Source organism: Oratosquilla oratoria, chromosome 32, assembly GCF_046742065.1.
Source record: "Oratosquilla oratoria isolate Oo_2021 chromosome 32, ASM4674206v1, whole genome shotgun sequence".
In the NCBI taxonomy this organism is placed as follows: Eukaryota; Metazoa; Arthropoda; class Malacostraca; order Stomatopoda; family Squillidae; genus Oratosquilla; species Oratosquilla oratoria.
Window position 1 is genome coordinate 28,511,788 of NC_134808.1, and position 18,226 is coordinate 28,530,013.

The window sequence follows — 18,226 nt, forward strand, 5'->3', positions numbered from 1 at the left end:
AACTCATACCCCATTTTACATCTGCTCTCCTCTTTGCCTCCCTCATCTTACATTTTGTTTCTTCTCTCATCTTCTTGTACCTTTCATGTGCTTCCTTGGTCCTACATTGCAACCAGTCCATATATGCTCGCTTTTCTCTTCCACTACCACTTTCACCTCATCCTACTATTCACTACCCTTCTCTCTGTTCCCTCCCATCCTCTTCATCCTACATACCATCTTTACATATTTTGCCCTGTCACCCATTCTTTTCTCCATCCTTTCCCAAGTATACTTATGTCTTCATAAACACTACATTTGCTGTCATCAACAACCTTTGTTAACATATCTCCAACAATATTTCTACTGTAAGATTCTTTCGTGGTACCCCCAACCTCCTTACTACTCCATCTATTGTCTCATTCCCTACTCTAGCATAGATATCCCCTAACACCACCAAAGCTCTCCAAACACTGATTTTGATATATCAAAAAGCCTCCCTACCTAATTAGCTATTCTCACTACCAGGTCCATATCAATCATCACTTAGTTTAATGCTAAAACATCCATCTTCCTGCTTACAAGCGAATTGCCAATTGCTTCCCTATTACTCACATCTGTACCTCTACTACTGTACACACATTTATTGACCTAATATTTAGCTTTCTGGTTGAAGTTCTCCCAGACCTTCATACCTTGACTTCTGGTAGAATGAACATACAGAAAGCAGGATCCCTAGTCTCATCACTCCATCCCAGTTAATCACTTTTTATGACATTCATGGAACGTAGATAAGTTGTGTAGTTTAGCCTGAATATTTATAGAGAAGAGGTACATGGGAATTGAATAAAAGAGTTGTACAGATACTTATTCTTTTAGTTATATTAACATCCCCCTTTAAACAAAGTAAAATCATGTGGCAGTAACAAGTATCAGATTATGAAATCAGTGTAGTAAAAGGGATGATTGAGGAAGTTTTATTCCCTCTCATGTTGTAATATTCCTATCCATCTATATACCAAGGGCTTTTTCCTCCTTATAAAGGAGGTAGCCAAGTCAAAAAATATTTATCCACTCCCATCCATTTCACTCTCACTCATTCCACTCCCATCCACCATCCTTTCCTCCTCATCTTAGCTTTTTATGGATAAAGAGTCATCCTTGTCTCCCACTCACTGCCCTGGGTCAGAAGCAATATAGCAAGACACAGCACATCAACAACAAGACCGCTTCACTTAATCAATGACCCCCCCCCACACACACACACACTTCTCCATCCCCACATGCAGAAGATAGAGAAAATGAAGAGAAGTCCCTTAAGGCTGGATCAAAATATCATTCACACATGACCACTCCCTACTTCCCCTCCCCTAATTCCTTGCCCTCTCCCTTCCTTGCATCACAGTATCATCTACACACAGCAATTCTCCACTCACCCGTATCTCCTGCATTCACCCTTCCTTACTCAACAGACATTCCCTTCCTATTCAAAGCCCCTTTCACCTCATACATCCATCCCATCTTTGGTCATCCTCTCAAGGTTACTCCATCCACCTCTGCCTTCCACACCTCTTTTGCTAATCTTTCTTTACTCATTCTTTCCATGTGTCCAAACCATCTCAGTACTCTTTCATCAACCTTATCTGTCATCTTCTTTCCCACCCCTGTTCTCCTCCTCACCTCTTCACTCTACTCAACCTTGTAACCCCTACCATACCTCTCAGACATTTGATCTCAAACATATTCAAATTTCACATTTCTGCATCTCTTAAATTCCACATCTCTGCCCAAGACAGTGTCATCAGCACAATCACCTTTTCATACAATCTCTGCATACATTCCCAGATGCTACTTTATTACACTGTGACTGCCCCCCCCCCACTCTTTATACTGTCCTGTACCACTTCTATGATTTTTTTTTTTTTTTTTCCAAACCCTGTGGTGGGGGAGAAGAATACTGCCATCAAGTTCCCACTTGTGTTGTAAAAAACAACAAAAGCGGGATGGGGATAGGACTAGGCATCCTACTCTCTGTAGCCCCAAGAGGAACATTCATAAAAAAGCAAAGGCATAAGAAGGTCTAGGAAGAGTTTTCCAACCATAACCATAAGGTTTGGGTCTTTTAATGTGCATGAATGTGGTGTGAGAGGTAAATGTAAGGGTAATGGGCCAGGGACTGGAAATGGATAAAGAAAATGGAGAAAAATGGGAGATTTGCCAGTTGTTGTTTGCTGATGACACTGCACTTGTGGCAGGATCAGAGGGATTAAGGAAATTAGTGACAGAGTTTGGGGAGATGTACAAAAGAAGGTGGGTAAAAGTAAGGTGATGAGATGTACAAGGGAAGAATGTGACAATAAATTTGAAGTGAGTATTAAGGGAAAGAGACTGGAGGAAGTGGATAACTTTAGATACTTGGGTGTGAATGTGGCAGGAAAGGGAGTAGAAGTAGAATGTAGATTAAGAGAAGCAAGTAAATGCCTTGGGGGATTAAAAAATGTAATGAGAAATAGACATTTGGGAGTGGATGCTAAGAGGAGATTGTATGAAGGAGTGATTGTGCTGACAGCACTATATGGGGCAGAAACATGAAACATAAGAGAGGAGGAGTTTGAATGTGTTTGAAATGAAATGCCTGAGAAGTATGGTAGGGGTTGCTAGGCTGAATAGAGTGAGGAGGAGAGTGGGGGTGGAAAGGGAGTTGGGAGATAGGGTAGATGAAAGAGTATTAGGATGGCTTGGACACATGGAAAGAATGAGTGAAGACAGATTAGTAAAAGAAGTGTGGAAAGCAGAGGTGGAAAGAGTGAACATGAGAGGGTGACCAAGGATGAGATGGATGTATTAGTTAAAAGGGGCATTCATAAAGAATGGAATGTCTGTTGAGGAAGGAAGGGAGAAGAGACAGAATATAGGGGTGAATGGAGAATGGTTGTGTATGGATGATGCTGTGATGCATGGAGGGGAGTGGATGGGGAATATGGGGTGAGGGAGTGTGTGTAAATTTTATTTTGACACAGCCTGAAGGGATTTCTCCCTGTCTTATCTTTTTCTGCATGAGGGGACAGAGAGGGGCGTCACTAATTAAATGAAGCTAGCCTGCTGTGGATGTACTGTGTCTTGCTACATGGCTTGTGACCCAGGGCAGTGGGTGAGATGCAGGGATGACCTGTCATCCAAGAAGAGCCAAGATAAGAGGGAGGGAGAGGGGTGAATGGGAGTGGAGTATGTGGGGATAGAATGGGTGTAAGTATATTTTATGCCTTTGGTTTTTGGCTACCTCCCATGTAAGGGGGAAAAAGTTATAGGTATATGTATGTTACTTGTACTTCATCTTTTCTTATTTCTCCTCCATTTTCCTCTCTCATCACAATAATTTTCCTAGCACCTCTCACTACTACCACCAATCCCTCTCTATCCTCCTCCATATTCAACTGCTCTTTAAGATACTCTGCCCATCTTCCCCTGTATCTTGCTGAATTGCTTCTAAGTTTGATGGCTGGGAGACGGATGAACTTTCATCCACAAGGAACTAAGACGCTAAGATGAGAGGGAGGAAAAGGTGGTGGAATGGGTGGAAGTGGGTATGTACCTGTTGACTTGGCTACCTTCCTTGTAAGGGGGAAAAAGACTTAGGTACAGTATGTGGATAGATGATAGATATATTTTCTAGGAACTAATATTTATAATTTTCTCAAGGAATAATTATTTCCTTTATCTCTTTTGAACCCATAGCCTCTCTATGGAATTTATTCAAGTGAACACATTCCATTTCGTTTTGCGTCTGGAGGTGGACGTGAATTACATTTCTTGGAGGATAAAGAACATGAAATCACTGACTTGACTTCAGCACAACTACCAAGACTCCCTCTCAGCACCAACATAAAACGTGAGGAAATAGTGTTTTACATTTATTTCAAGGGCATTCTTTCTTGTGATTATTTAGTATATAATGAATTGTAAATTATTGCATTTTATCTTTGTAAATGTAATTTTTCCCATTTTATGAGTTGCAGTGATAAAGCATGTCAACAAGAGACCTTTTGGTCAGTAGATATTTTATTTATATGATTTATTTTTCTTTTTATTTAGATAAGCACCCAAGCAAGATGCTGCAATACCTGCCATTTATATTATATTGTTTGTTTGTTATTATTTGTCTGTTTGTTTATTATTTCCCTTTGTTCCCCTCCTAATTCTCTCAAAACCCTCCCATAAGCCTTCCCAACCACGCTCAACAAACTGATCCCTCTGAAAGTACTACACTTATGTTTGTCTCCTATTCCCTTGGGAAGCAGAACTATACAGGCACTCCTCCAGTCCTCCACTGCTCTTCCCTCTCACAATGCAACAATGTGACCTAATAATGCTTTAAGCAAACCGTACATAACTTACTTGTAAGGCAATTTATAGGCTTAATTCTTTGATGTTGGCAAATCTGCCTTTGTTAATACTTGAATATATTTTCTTGTTAGTTATTGAGGATGTTTCGAACCATGTGTTGAGATGTCCAAATCGGTTAGTGGAGCAAATTTGTCCCTTGTTTCAAACATTTGGTCCCCAGAATTCATACCTACAAGTTCTCTTGATACACTCACCTGGATGATAACATAACTCCGCATTGACACTTGTTCAAAGAATGGTTCTCCCCCCTCTTCTGTTTCTCTTACCAAGAAATTTAATATAGAAACTAACCAACTTCTTTAGTTCCTGAACCTATTAACACTTTTCCAACACACATTTTTTTTTACCTTCCTATTATTATACTTCCTCTCTTTCACCTTTTCAGTGTCTCTGAAATTGAAATTCCTCTTTGGAACTGGTAACTTTGGTCAAGTTATAGAATTATCATTTATTTTGCTTGGATTTTCTGATTCAGATTATTAGTCTACCTGAGTAGCACTTGCTACATTGGTGACCCCAGTACAATGAATACGACCCCCAGCAACCCTCTGTCCACCACTTCCACAGACACCCACCAAGTTGCAGCTGCAAAATAAAACTCCCGACTTTCTCTACAATCAAAGCACATATCTGATTCCAGCGAGCAAAAGCACAGTTCTGCCTCAACTCAAAAGCATAAACAGCCAAACCTCTTGGGCTGAGCATGTCTTAGCAGCTCCCCCAGACAAACTTTTCCCTCGCATCTCAGAAAGGTTGGAAACCCAAGGTGACACCACCATCAAATATGACGACATGAAGATATATCTATTTAAGTGTTTTACACCTTCACCGGCATCACGAGTGGTGCAACTCATTCTGCTCTCCCATCAACCCCTGGGCAACCAGAAACCTTTTGATGCCCTTCTCAAGATGAAAGATCTAGTAAGACTCCCTCCAGCAACCAATGGAATGACTCGACAGCTAAATCTGCTTTGAGTACTATGGCTCCGACGCCTCCCCGAATCCATCTGTCCTGCCACTCCCAACGCAGAGGAAATGGATGAGGACAACCTCCAACTGCAAACAAATCCCCTAGTCGACACTCTCACAGCTTCACCATGCTGCATTAATGCCATGTCTTCTGATTCAGGAAATTCTAGACCGAATTTTCTTTGCTCTACCAGCTTGAATCGAAGGTCAGCAGAAAAGTGTTTAACTTGAGTTAGATCTCTGAGAGGGGAGAGAGTTGATCAACTGAGCAAGAGTCAGGTCAGTTAACTTGTCTTGGTTATAAAACTCAGTTTTCAGAAGAGACATAACCTGATCCTAACTCTGCTCATCCATCTGAAGATGTTTGATTAAACCAAGAGCACAACCCCTTAGGTAGGTTCACAAAAGTATAAACTTTCTAACTTTGCAAAGAGAAGAGAATGGATCTGTAGCTTTTGTAGAACTTTGGAAAATGGAGAAAGCAAATGGATCCCATTCATTGTCGGAGAATAAATCAGTCTTGATAGGCAACTTGAAACCTATACTATCGGTAGTATGAGAGGAGGTAGAAGCACCGAGAGCTTGAGTCAGTGGAGGATTACTCTGACTTGCCTGTATTTTAGCAAACTACAGAAGGATTTCACTTAAATATTCCTCAAACTTTTCAATCTCTTTTGTCACATTTTCTATGTTTTCTTGACTGACCTCCCTGGCCAGTGCCTGCACATAGTCATCTTGCACAGCCTTCACTTTAAGTAGAAATTCACTAGGTACAGGCTACTAAATGCAAAATTTTAGATCTAATAGACCACACCTAGCTATGTCCCACACATAACTGTGTCCAATTATTAATACTGTTTTCTTGCTAGGTTTTGACATTAGTAAAATGGAACAGCTATAAGCGAGGAAGAAATGAGGGAACACAGCAATTGAATGAGTACAAAATCAAAACAAAGTCCAGACAATCTCATATGATTAATGGCATGATTGATTTTAACCAAAATTCTTGTAAAAAACTAAAAGTAGAAGTTTATGGGAATTCAAAAATGTATTGTAACTTTAAGTAGAAATATAAGCTAATTTTAATAATTTGAACTAGAAATTTCAAGCAAAATAGATAATTCTATAACTTCACCAAAGTTACTTGTTCCAAAGAGGAGTTTCACTTTAAGAGACACTGAAAAGGTGAATGAGTGAAGGAAGATTAGTAAAAGAGGTGTGGAAGGCAGATGTGGAAGGAGTGAACATGAGGGGTTGACCTAGGATGAGATGGATGGATGCGGTAAAAGGGGATTTGGGTAAGAGGGGAATGTCTGTTGAGGAAGGACGAGAGAGGACAGAAGACAAGGGTGAATGGAGAATGGTTGTATATGAATGATGTGATGCATGAGGTGGAATGGGTGGGGGATGGGGGGGTGAAGGAGTATGTATGAGAAATAATTTTGACACAGCCTGAAGGGATTTCTCCCCGTCTTCTCTTCTGCATGAGGGGACGGAGAGGGGGAGTCGCCGATTTAATGAAGTAGCCTTGCTGTGGATGTGCTGTGTCTTGTGACACTGCTTCTGACCCAGGGCAGTGGGTGAGATGCAGGGATGACCCGGTGCCAAGATAAGAGGGAGGGGAGGGGAGTGTGATGGGGATGGAATGGGTGGGAGTGTTTTTATGCCTTTGTTTTTTGGCTACTTCCCTTATAAGGGGAAAAAAGCCTTTGGTATATGTATGTATGAAAAGGTGAACAAGAGGAAGGTAAAAAACATGGGAAAGTGTTAATATGTTCAGGCACTAAAGGACTAGGTTAGTTTCTATATTAAGTTTCTTGGTAAGAGAAATAGAAAAGGAGAGGAAACCATTCTTTGAACGAGCGTCAGTGCGGAGCTATGGTATTGTCCAGGTGTATATTAAGAGAATGTGTAGATATGAATTCTGGGAACCATCTGTTTGAAACAAGGGACAAATTTGCTCTGCTAACTGATTTGGATGCCTCAACACATGTTTCGAAGCATCCTCAGGAACTAACAAGAAAATATATTCAAGTATTAACAAAGGCAGATTTGCCAACATCAGAGGATTAAGTTTATAAACTGTCTTACAAGTAAGTTATATAAGGTTTGCTTTAAGCATTATCAAAACAATAATTTGATTGATTATTTAAGTTTTGGCACAAATCAGATCCGAATAAAGATCAAAATAAATCCTCAGTAGAGGAAAGAGAACTGGTAGTTCAGAATTAAATATTACAATCAAAATACATAAACAATTATCATAAATGGGTGGGGGTAGGTGTATAACATGGCTGGCTACCTCTGATAAGAAGGAAGAAGCCTTTTTGTATATGGACAGGTTGGCAGAATTATATATTATACATAATTTGTCTTGTTCATTTTTTTTCAGCTCATTGGTTGGCTATTGATGGAGTGCAGCCTACAATTCCAGAGAATCCCCCACCAGTCAGTAAAGATATTCAGAAGAAGGATTCAGTGGATCCTGCAGCCAAACTTGCAGCTCATGCTGAAGCCAAAGATCAAAAACACATTCATGGGTTAGTTATCATAGTCTTAATATGTGGTATGATTATGAACTTATAATAGTAGAATTAGGAGACTCCTGATCATCATCACACGTTATGAAGACATGCTAAGGCATCATAACTTACTCTCCGGAAAGATGAAGAGTGCAGGGTGATCTGATAGAAGTATTCAAATAGGTCAAGGGCATTAATAAGGGTGATGCAGGCAAGGTCATCATCATAAAACAGCAGGGCAGGACTTGTAGTAGTAGGTTCATATTATACAAATTTAGGTTTAAGAAGGAAATAAGCAAAAATTGGTTTACTAACAGAGTGGTTAATGAATGGAATAGACTTAGTAACTATGTAGTGAGAGCTTCTCAGGCAGACTCTGTGGTCAGGTGATCAAAGGTAGTGAGGAATGAAAGACTTGGTGTCTCAGTCTGTCCTGCTTTATTGTGTGAAAGAATTGACTTATGTATTGAGCTCCAGGATCACGTGGCAGTCCCATCGGCCAATCAGTGATTGCTTCATAACATGATGGGCCACTGTACCTGTGCATCCCTAACAGTAGCAACTGAGGATGGCAGGGTGGCTCATCCTAGTAGCCAGTCTGTGGCATTGTCCGTGGCTCGTCCTAGTAGCCAATCAGCGGCATTGTCCGTGGCTCGTTTTAGTAGCCAATCAGCAGTGTTGTTCGTGGCTTGTCCTAGTAGCCAATCAGCAGCATTGTCCATGGCTTGTCTTGGCGACCAGTCAGCTGTCAGCCTGTGTCTCATGAATCATTTTGTTTGGCATGGTCACCACAATATTCCCCCCTCAGCAAGAATGTTCCATTCCATATAAAAGGGGGACGGCCTGCCTTGGAAATTCATACTGGAGGGGGGTTGTTGTTTTGTAGGTACTCAGGCTTGAGGCAGTCAGTGGAGACCCAGTCATTTCTGCCTTTTATGTGTAGTAGGAATGCTTTCTCCTTTCTCTGGATGACTTTATAGGGGCTGGAGTAGGGTGGGGGTCACCAAAGACCATCTCAACTTGGGAAACATCGAGGCCCTTGTTTGGTCTAGTATGAAGGCCAAGGAGGACCCAGGATAGTTCTGTGCATGAGGTCGCATCTTTTCATTGTGACATCAGGGCCACCTTGAGGGTTCTGTTTAACCGCTCCATCATGCCATTATTCTCCATGTTGTAGGCTGTGGTATGGTGGACTGATGTGCCCAACAGGTGTCTCAAAGATGTCCATAACTGTGATGTGAAGGTGGTGTTGTGGCTAGATGTGATGTGTTCTGGGATGTTGAATCTGGAAATCCACCTGGAGAGCAGGGCTGCTGTTTAGGAGGTAGAATTGGCATTGGGCATTGGGATGGCTTCAGGCCATCTGGTAGAGCAGTCTATGATAGTGAAGAGGTAACGGTGTCCATCTGACAGAGGAAGGGGCTCACTACATCCACATGGATGTAAGCGAAACATCTCTGTGGTTGGTGAAAAGGCCCGGGGCCCATCTCCATGTGTCAGTGGATTTTAGATTTCTAGCAGGATGTGCAGGATTGGACCCAGTTCCCCACCTTGCAGGAGATGCCATGCCACAAAACATTTTTGACATTAGCAGTGTTGTTGCTCGTTTTGGAGAATGTGACAAGTTGTGGATAAGGCTGAAGACATGATGATGAAGGGATGCTGGTATCCATGGGGATAGTTGCCTGGTGCTGGAATTGCTCGGATACGTCTTTCTACTTTAGGGCCATGAGCGATGTTCTCACTGCTGGTGCCTCAGGGTCCTGTTGTGGTCCTTGGCAAGGTAGTTGTAATCGAGTCCCAGCTGTATTTTGTCTATCTTGACTTGAGAGGACATCAGCTACAGGATTTTTCTTGCCTGGTAGGTGTTGGAGGGTGCAGTTAAACTCAGAGATGGCTGAGAGGTGGCAGCACTGTCATGTGGACCAAGCATCTGCTTGTCTAGTATTGGTGTGCACAAAAAGCAAGTTGTCAGTCTGGATGGAGAATGTTACATTCAATTTCCTCCTATCACATACCTTTCCAAACTCCATCACTAACTGCATTAGAACTTCTTCTGATCCACAAGTGCAGTGTCATCTATAGATAACAACTGGTTCACTTCCCACTTCCACTATCTCTAGCCATCTCCAATCCCCTGCCCATCATCCTCACATTTACCTCCTGTACCACCCCATCCATTTACCCATTGAACAGTCATGGCAACATGAAACACTCCTGAAGCAGCCCCACCTTCAAATCAAACCACTCACTCTCACCATTCCCATTCCTAACACGAGTTGTATTACTCTTGACTGCCCTTGACAAATGAAATACAGAAAGAAAAATACATCATAAAGTAATGAGACTGGTTTTCATTTGTAAATATAATGAGTTTTATGTACCATCAGGCGGGGCATGAAGAGCATTGAGACAGTGAAAGTGAAGCAGTTGGCAACCCATGAACTATCAGCAGAACAGCAGCTCTACTACAAGGAAATCACAGAAGCATGTGTGGGATCAGATGAACCCAAAAGAGGGGTAGGTAGAGATGCTGGTTTGTACTCTTGTAGTAGTGGCTTTCTTTCTATTCTTGAGTCACCATGTATGTGTATGTACACACTCACACACACAAGCACAATAGCAAAAATATGTGCAAAAGCTATCAAAAATAGATAGATTAAACATCTGGAAAAAAATAATATACTGAATCCAAAACAATTTAGATTTAGATAAGGAAGATCATGTGCCACTAACTTGATTTGCTTTTACTTGAGGCTAATAGAAATAATGCAAGAAAGGGACGGATGGGAGGATTGTGCTTTCCTAGATCTACAAAAACCATTTGATAAAAAAACACACAAAGAGCTACTTTGAAAAATTTAAACAATAGGTGATGTTCAAGGAAAGTTATTGAATTGGATGGACGTTTTTTTGAACGGGAAAAATGAGGGTGGTACTTAGAGACAAAAACTTTACGTGGGAAGAAATGAAAAATGGAATCCCACAAGGTTCTGTATTGGCTTCAGTAAATTTGCCATATATATATAAATGACATGGATGAAGGTGTGGAATGTTATATGAACTTTGCAGATGATGCAAAACTACTAAAGAAAGTAAGTACGGAGGAAGACTGCTAATCACTACAGAAAGACTTGGATAAAGTCTGGGAATGTAGTCAAAAGTGGGAAGTGAACTTCAACATCAAGAAATGTAGTATAATTTAGTTTGGAAAAAGTAAAAATAGAATATCAGGGCAATATAAAATTGGCACATAGGAAGTGAAAAAAATTAACTTGGAAAGGGACCTAGGAGTAATTATCAGCAAAGACATGTCACCAGACAAGCATATCAACAAAATAGTCAGAGAAACATTCAATTTACTAAGATCAATGAGTGGCCTTTGACTACTTGGATATGGAGATGGTAAAGAAAATATTAGTTGCATTGATAAGACCAAGATTGGAGTACGCTGCAACATTATGGGGACATATGTGATTACACTGGTCAACAAAATTTATTAAAATACTTCACTTCCTGTACTAATATTAAAAAGTCTTGTGCATCTAGAAACTATATGTATCCAGATCCTCTGTGGCCCAATTAATCTGTATATAGGAGGGATTACTTTACACTTCATACTTCTATTTCCATTAAAGAAGAATTGTTATATTTGACCTATAGTTCTATCAAATATGTTTCTAAGTTGAAGGAAAATTTGACTTATGAACTTTTGATGAATGATATGTAAATTATGGAATATGTTTACTTGTTTATTGTCATTTCTTTTTATGGTTTAGGAAGCACTACACAGCTTGGCATTTGATCCTGGTCTGCACCAAATGGTTCCTCGTCTCTGCACTTTCATCTCTGAAGGAATTCGTGTCAATGTTGTGCAGAAGAACCTTGCCCTCCTGATCTACCTCATGCGAATGGCCAAGGCACTCCTAGATAATCAGACATTATACCTGGAGAAATATGTAAGTATGGGCCAAATATAGAAACATGGTATTTGACAGTGTTTATTTTCTCATGAATAAAGCACTTGTGTAAAGTGGGAGATGTAGCAGTTGCAAACTGTGTGCATGTTTCTAGCTAAATTGCCATTGTATTTACCTTATTTTATTTACCTAATTGTAATTGTAATATACAGGAAAGGAGCAAAGCTCATTAGGTCCCATCTCCTGTTCTCTAATTTTCTAACATACCTAGACTCAATTCATATGAGTTCCAACTTAATCTATATCCTTGATTTCCAATTATCATATTTAGATTTGAAGGGGTGACACCCCCCCCCTCCATTCTGACCCCTTGTGCAGAAAAAGAGAAGATGGGGAGAAATCCCTTCAGGCTGTGTCAAAATATCATTCACACATAATGACTCCCTAACCCCTCCATCCCCCACCCACTCCCATGTATCACAGCATCATCCATATAGAACCATTTTCCACTCATCCCTGTCTTCTGTCTTCTCCCTTCCTCAACAGACATCCTCTTTTTTCTCAATGCCTCTTTTACTCCATTCATCCATCTAATTGGTTGCCCACTCCTGTTCACTCCTTCCACCTCTGCCTTCCACACCTCATTTACTAATCTTTTTTCACTTATTCTTTCTGTGTGTCCAAACCATCCCAATACTCTTTCATCAACCCTATTTCCCAAATTCTTTTCCACTCCTGCTCTCCTCCTCACCTCCTCATTTCTCACTCTATCCAGCCTAGTATCCTGTACCACTTCAGATGTTTCATCTCAAACACATTTAAACTCTTTCTCTCTTCCTCTCTTATGTTCTTTGTTACTGCTCCATACAGTACTGTCGACACAATCACCCCCTCATACAATCTCTTTTTTAGCATCCATTCCCAAAAGTGTATTTCTTATTATACTTTTTAATCCCCCAAGGCATTTACTTGCTTCTCTCAATCTACATTCTACCTCCACCTCCACTCCTCCCTTTCCTGCCACATGTGCCCCCAAGTATCTAAAACTATCCACTTCCTCCAGCCTCTCTCCCTTAATACTCACTTCCAATTTGCTGCCATCCTCTCCCCTTGTACATCTCATCACCTTACTTTTACCCACATTTACCTTCAACATCCTCCTTTTGTACACCTTCCCAAATTCCATCACTAGTTTCCTTAATCCCTCCTTTGATCTTACTAAACAAGCTTAGTATCATCAGCAAACAACAACTTGCTTATCTCCCACTTGTGTATTTTCTTTAACCATCTCTAATCCCTGACCCATTACCCTTGCATTTACCTCCTGCACCACCCCATCCATGTTTGCATTGAACAGCCATGGCAACATGACACATCCTTGGCAATGTCCCACCTTAACCTCAAACCATTCACTCTCCATTTCAGGGTCTACTACTCTGGTAAAAACTCATGACTGCCTGTAACAGTCTCCCTCCTATCCCATATATATATACTTAACTAACACCTCCAGAAATCAGACCCACAGAAAAATCTCTCTCAAGAGAAGTAAGAACCACACTAGTATTCTAGACACTAGTAGATCTGGACACCATCCAGATCTAAGTATCAACACAGAAAAGGCTTGGCCATAGAAATAAACTGCCCTAAATGTAACCAGCACACAAAAGACAAGGAACACCTCATCCTGTGCTTCCCCACACTAACAATCCCTCAACAACACAATATTTCTTCCCTGAGTGACCTTTGGACCTGCCCTGTGGCTGTTCCTGGTTACCTAGAATTCATGTCCTGCAGGAGAGATCTAAGGCAATGGATTTATTGCTTGATAAATTATTATACTGTATTGAACTCATATTTCATACAACAATGAAAATAAAGCAGTTTATACTAGTATGCAAAATAATAACCAATTCACATTATTTATATTTATAAATATGAAAGAGGAACTTTGTAAGATAGGTTCATGTCATATGTGAATTTGCATATTGGAGATATGTGTATGACATAGGGTATAGGGGACATAGAACACAGTACCAACACAGAAAAGGCCTGATCAATTCTCAAATTGCCCCAGGTCCGACTACCATACAGAAGGCACAGAACACCTCATGCTGCACTGCCCCACTGTCTCCCTATCCAGACAATAACACAAAACCACCTCCTTAAGTGACTCATGGGCCAGTGCAGTGGCTGTTGCTAGTTACCTGTGAGCTGTGGATCTCTTGTAAGAGTGACTTAGGGCAACAGATTGATAGATACATATAACATGATTGTAATAGTTGTATTCATTAGTGACTAAGAAATTATTTAGAAAGTAATAATTCCCATCTGTTGCCATTGTTAAAATGTTCATCTTGTCACCAGTTACATGAGTTGGTGCCATCTGTAATGACGTGTATTGTAAGTCGACAACTGTGTATGAAGCCTGATATGGATAACCACTGGGCTCTTAGAGACTTTGCTGCTCGCCTAATCTCCCAGATTTGCAAGAGCTATAATACAACTACAAATGGCATGCAGACTAGAATAACACGTGTGTTTGCCAAGTGTTTGAACACAGGAGGAACCCCACTCTCTACTGTTTATGGATCTATTGCAGGTTAGTGTTTTTACTGTTCCACAGTGGACAGGGTGCAGGGATGACCTGTCATCCAGGAGGTGCTAAGATAAGAGGGAGGGTGGAGGGGAGTGGAGTGTATTTAGGGATGGAATGGGTGGGAATGATTTTATGCCTTTTTCTTTTTGGCTACCTCCCTTGTAAGGGGGAAAAAGCCTTGGTATATGCATGCATGTATGTATAAGAGATAACATCAATTAGAGTAGTAAATCAATAGTTTGTGTTTGATCTTCATCAGGATTGTCGGAACTTGGACCTGAGGTTACCAAAGCATTCGTTCTTCCAAAACTGAGAGCTCTTAGTGATAAAATTGAGCAGTGTATAGATGGCCTGAATGCATACGATAAAAATGCTGCTCTTCATATAAAAGGGCTTCTACTGGTAAGTAAATGCTAATGAGACTAATTAATTTTAAAAAGTTAGGAGGTCACCATGCAGTTTATATTAACCCTTTCCCTGTACAAGGGATTTTCCTAGGCTGAATAAAATTGCTTGCCATTAGGCAGAGCAAATGTACATTTTGTGTATAGCACAAATTAGATGCTGTGTCTTGCTTCATTGCTTTTGACCTAGGCACTGGGCAGGAGACAGGGATTACCATTCATCCACAAGTAGCTAAGAGGAGGGGGGAAACAAGGTGGGGGGATGGGAGTGGAATGGCTGGAGTGGAGTTTTCCCATAAATCCCTAATAGAGTATATTTTGTGTTGTTGGTGAACGTAATTATGTACTATGCAGTCTTCCATAATGTGGGGTGAAGTGTTACATTGTGTACAGATATCTGTGATGCATTCATCCATCTGCCTCTGGTAATTTAGAAGGGTTGGATTATGACTGCACCACAGCTTGGCCAGGTGGACTCTGTCCTCTTGGGGGAGAGAGGATTCAGAGAGATGGATGTCAGGGGGTCTGGCATAGAGTAGTGTGTTGTCTTTCAGTCAGCTAATGGAGTAGTGAGTGAAATGACTATGGATATGCTTCTGGAGGAAAAAAAGAGAGTATTTGTGTGCGATATAGGTATTGGATGTTGTTTAAATGTTTCTTGGCATGTGTGGGTGTTCTGCCATTATTGGATGGGCTGTGTTTGTGGAGGCTGCAGCAAGTGACTGTGTACCTCTCATGTCAGGGTGATCCTTGACTGAAGACTTTTATTTCATGATGTAGAGGATCTGTAGGTGTTGTATTTTAGCAGCCTATAATTATCTTCAGGGCTTTGTTCTATATAATCTGAGATTTGTATTTCTGAGATGTCAGGCGTGGGTATATCATATGTATAGATAAATAAGTGTGGGGAATAGAACTGAACTGTGTGTTACTCTGTTTTCGATCATTCAATCAATTAGTAGTCCAACCTAATAGGCTACCACTTATTCCGTGTGAAGCTAATTTAGTAAGTAGTCTTTCGTGGGGGATGGTATGAAAAGCTTTTGTAAAGTCTAGATATATTAAATCTATATTGTTTCTTTTGTCATAATTTGAGATGACTGTGTTGTAGAATTCGAGTAAGTTAGTCATGCAAGAATGTTTCCGTCTGAATCCATGCTGGCTATCATTTATCAAACAGTTACTTTCTAAATGATGTTTGATAGCATCTCTGATGATAGTTTCCAGGCCCATGTGTTTTATTAACTTTGATTTTTTCTATATACCTTTTAATTTTTTATTTTGTTATATTTACCTTAATAAGTTCACCCTAGACTTTTCACAGGTTTCAGTTTGGAGTTCACTTTGAGTTGTTTCGTTTACAAATACTGAGCTAAAATAGTTGTTTAAAATATCACACATTCCTTCATTTGAAAAATCAAGTTGACCATCACTACAGAATTCATTGGGATTCTCTTTGGATTTATCAGTGATATTATTATTATTATTTTTTTTTTCTTTTTTAATCTGTATTAATACATAACTTTGATAGTCCTTAGGTGCACCTGAGCACTTTTATTTCTTATAAGCCTATCTCTTTTTAGCAATATTTTTTCGGTTTCTTTGTGAAGCCATTTTGGCCTAGCCTGATTTGGGGGGCTTCTGTCCTTAACCACTTCAATACGGGACTTAAATCTCGCGGGCAGCAGCCAATGCCAGCCGTACGACGTAACGAAATAATATTCGCATCATAAAATATAGTCGCCGCTTATATCGATCGTTCTCTCTTTCACCCGCGAATTTTGAAAACCACAGAGAATGGGATTAAGGGCGCATTTGGGAGAATGTAAAAACACAGGGGCGACTACAATAAATATAATCAAGACGCCGATATGGCAGCGTCGCGAATCCACTTGCTCCTCATGACGCCTACGTGTGCGGCACCGTATGGAAGGGGTTAAATGGGATGTGAATATGAATCATCTAAGTGTATTTTGAAACATTTCTCACATCTGATCTACAGCTCTTTTGCTTAATTTTGCCTCCCAATCTGTAAGCTGAAGTTCCATACATAATCCTATGAACTGAGCTTTACTGAAATCGGGTATTTTAGAAACACAAGTATCTATTCTAATTTTTTTTAGCAGTTTGAATCTAAGTTGTGATCACTATTTGCAATAGTTTCACCGACTTCTACATTGGTTATCTTGCTTTTGTGGCTAGTGATCAATAGATCAAGTAAGCTTCCATGTCTTGTGGTTTCTTTTACATGCTGAACTAAGTAATTGTCGCCAAGAAAAACCTATCAAGCGACTACTTATATGGCCATGTTCTACGGTCATCCAATCAATGTCAGTAAAATTGAAATCACCCATTATCAATAAGTCCTAGTTGCAGAAACTGGACAGTTCTTGAAACAACAGTTTGTTGTCTGCTAGTGATAATGTCTTTGGGCTATATATTACACCTACATTAATTTTTTGTCCATTTGTTTGGGTTAATTCTACCCACAAACTATCATATGCATCCTGTTTCACTTTCTCTAAAACACAGACATGGGCATTGCTTTTAATGTACAACAGAACACCCCCACCTTTCTTGTGGTTTCTATCCTGATTAGGGAAAGCTATTAAGGACACTCAATAGTTTCTATGATTGTAATAGAGCAAGTTAGAATGGGAAATGAAGAATGCGAGTGGTTTGAGGCAAAGGTGGGACTGTGTTAGGGATGTGTCATGCTGCTATGGCTGTTCAATATGTACATGGATGGTGTGGTGCATGAGGTAAATGCAAGGGTAATGGGCATGGGATTGGAAATGGTTAAAGAAAATGGAGAAAAGTGGGAGGTGAGCCAGTTGTTTGCTGACAACACGGCATTTGTGGCAGGGTGAGAGGGGATATTAAGAGAGTTAGTGATGGAATTCGGGAAGGTATGGGAAAGGAGAAAGTTGAAGGTAAATGTGGGTAAAAGGTGATGAGATGTACAAGGGGAGAGGATGGCAGTGAGTTGGAAATAAGTCTGAAAGGAGAGAGGCTCGAGGAAGGGTATTTGGGGCCAGATGTGGCAGGAAAGGGAGGGGTGGAAGTAACTTGTAGTTTGAGATAAGCAAATGCCTTGGGGTGAGTGGAGAATGGCTGTATATAGATGATACTGTGATGCAATGAAGGGAGTGGGTGAGGGATGGTGGGAGTGGTTATAGTTGAATGATATTTTGACTCACCCTGAAGGGATTCCTCCCCGTCTTTCTTTTTCTGTATGAGAGAACAGAGAGGTGGGGTTCCCAATTATGTGAAGTGACCTTGCTGTGGATGTGTTGTGTCTTGCTGCATTGCTTCTGACCCAGGGCAGTGGGCAGGATACAGGGATGACCATCCATGAAGAGCTAAGATGAGAGGGAGGAAAGGGTGGTGGATGGAAGTGGAACGGGTGGGAATGGGTTTATACATTTTGAC

The 18,226-nt window shown here is 40.6% G+C and overlaps 1 protein-coding gene across 2 annotated transcripts in view; it reads left to right on the top strand.

Annotated features, from left to right (window-relative positions):
- The window catches only part of Taf6 (TBP-associated factor 6), a 29,193-nt gene that overhangs the window by 5,146 nt on the left and 5,821 nt on the right, over positions 1 to 18,226 (top strand). For both annotated transcript variants that reach the window (XM_076213907.1, XM_076213909.1), the window contains exons 3-8: positions 3,715 to 3,868; positions 7,745 to 7,892; positions 10,265 to 10,394; positions 11,654 to 11,833; positions 14,159 to 14,393; positions 14,650 to 14,792. In XM_076213907.1, coding sequence (XP_076070022.1) covers positions 3,715 to 3,868; positions 7,745 to 7,892; positions 10,265 to 10,394; positions 11,654 to 11,833; positions 14,159 to 14,393; positions 14,650 to 14,792 — 990 coding nt within the window. The remainder of the gene's footprint in view (positions 1 to 3,714; positions 3,869 to 7,744; positions 7,893 to 10,264; positions 10,395 to 11,653; positions 11,834 to 14,158; positions 14,394 to 14,649; positions 14,793 to 18,226) is intronic.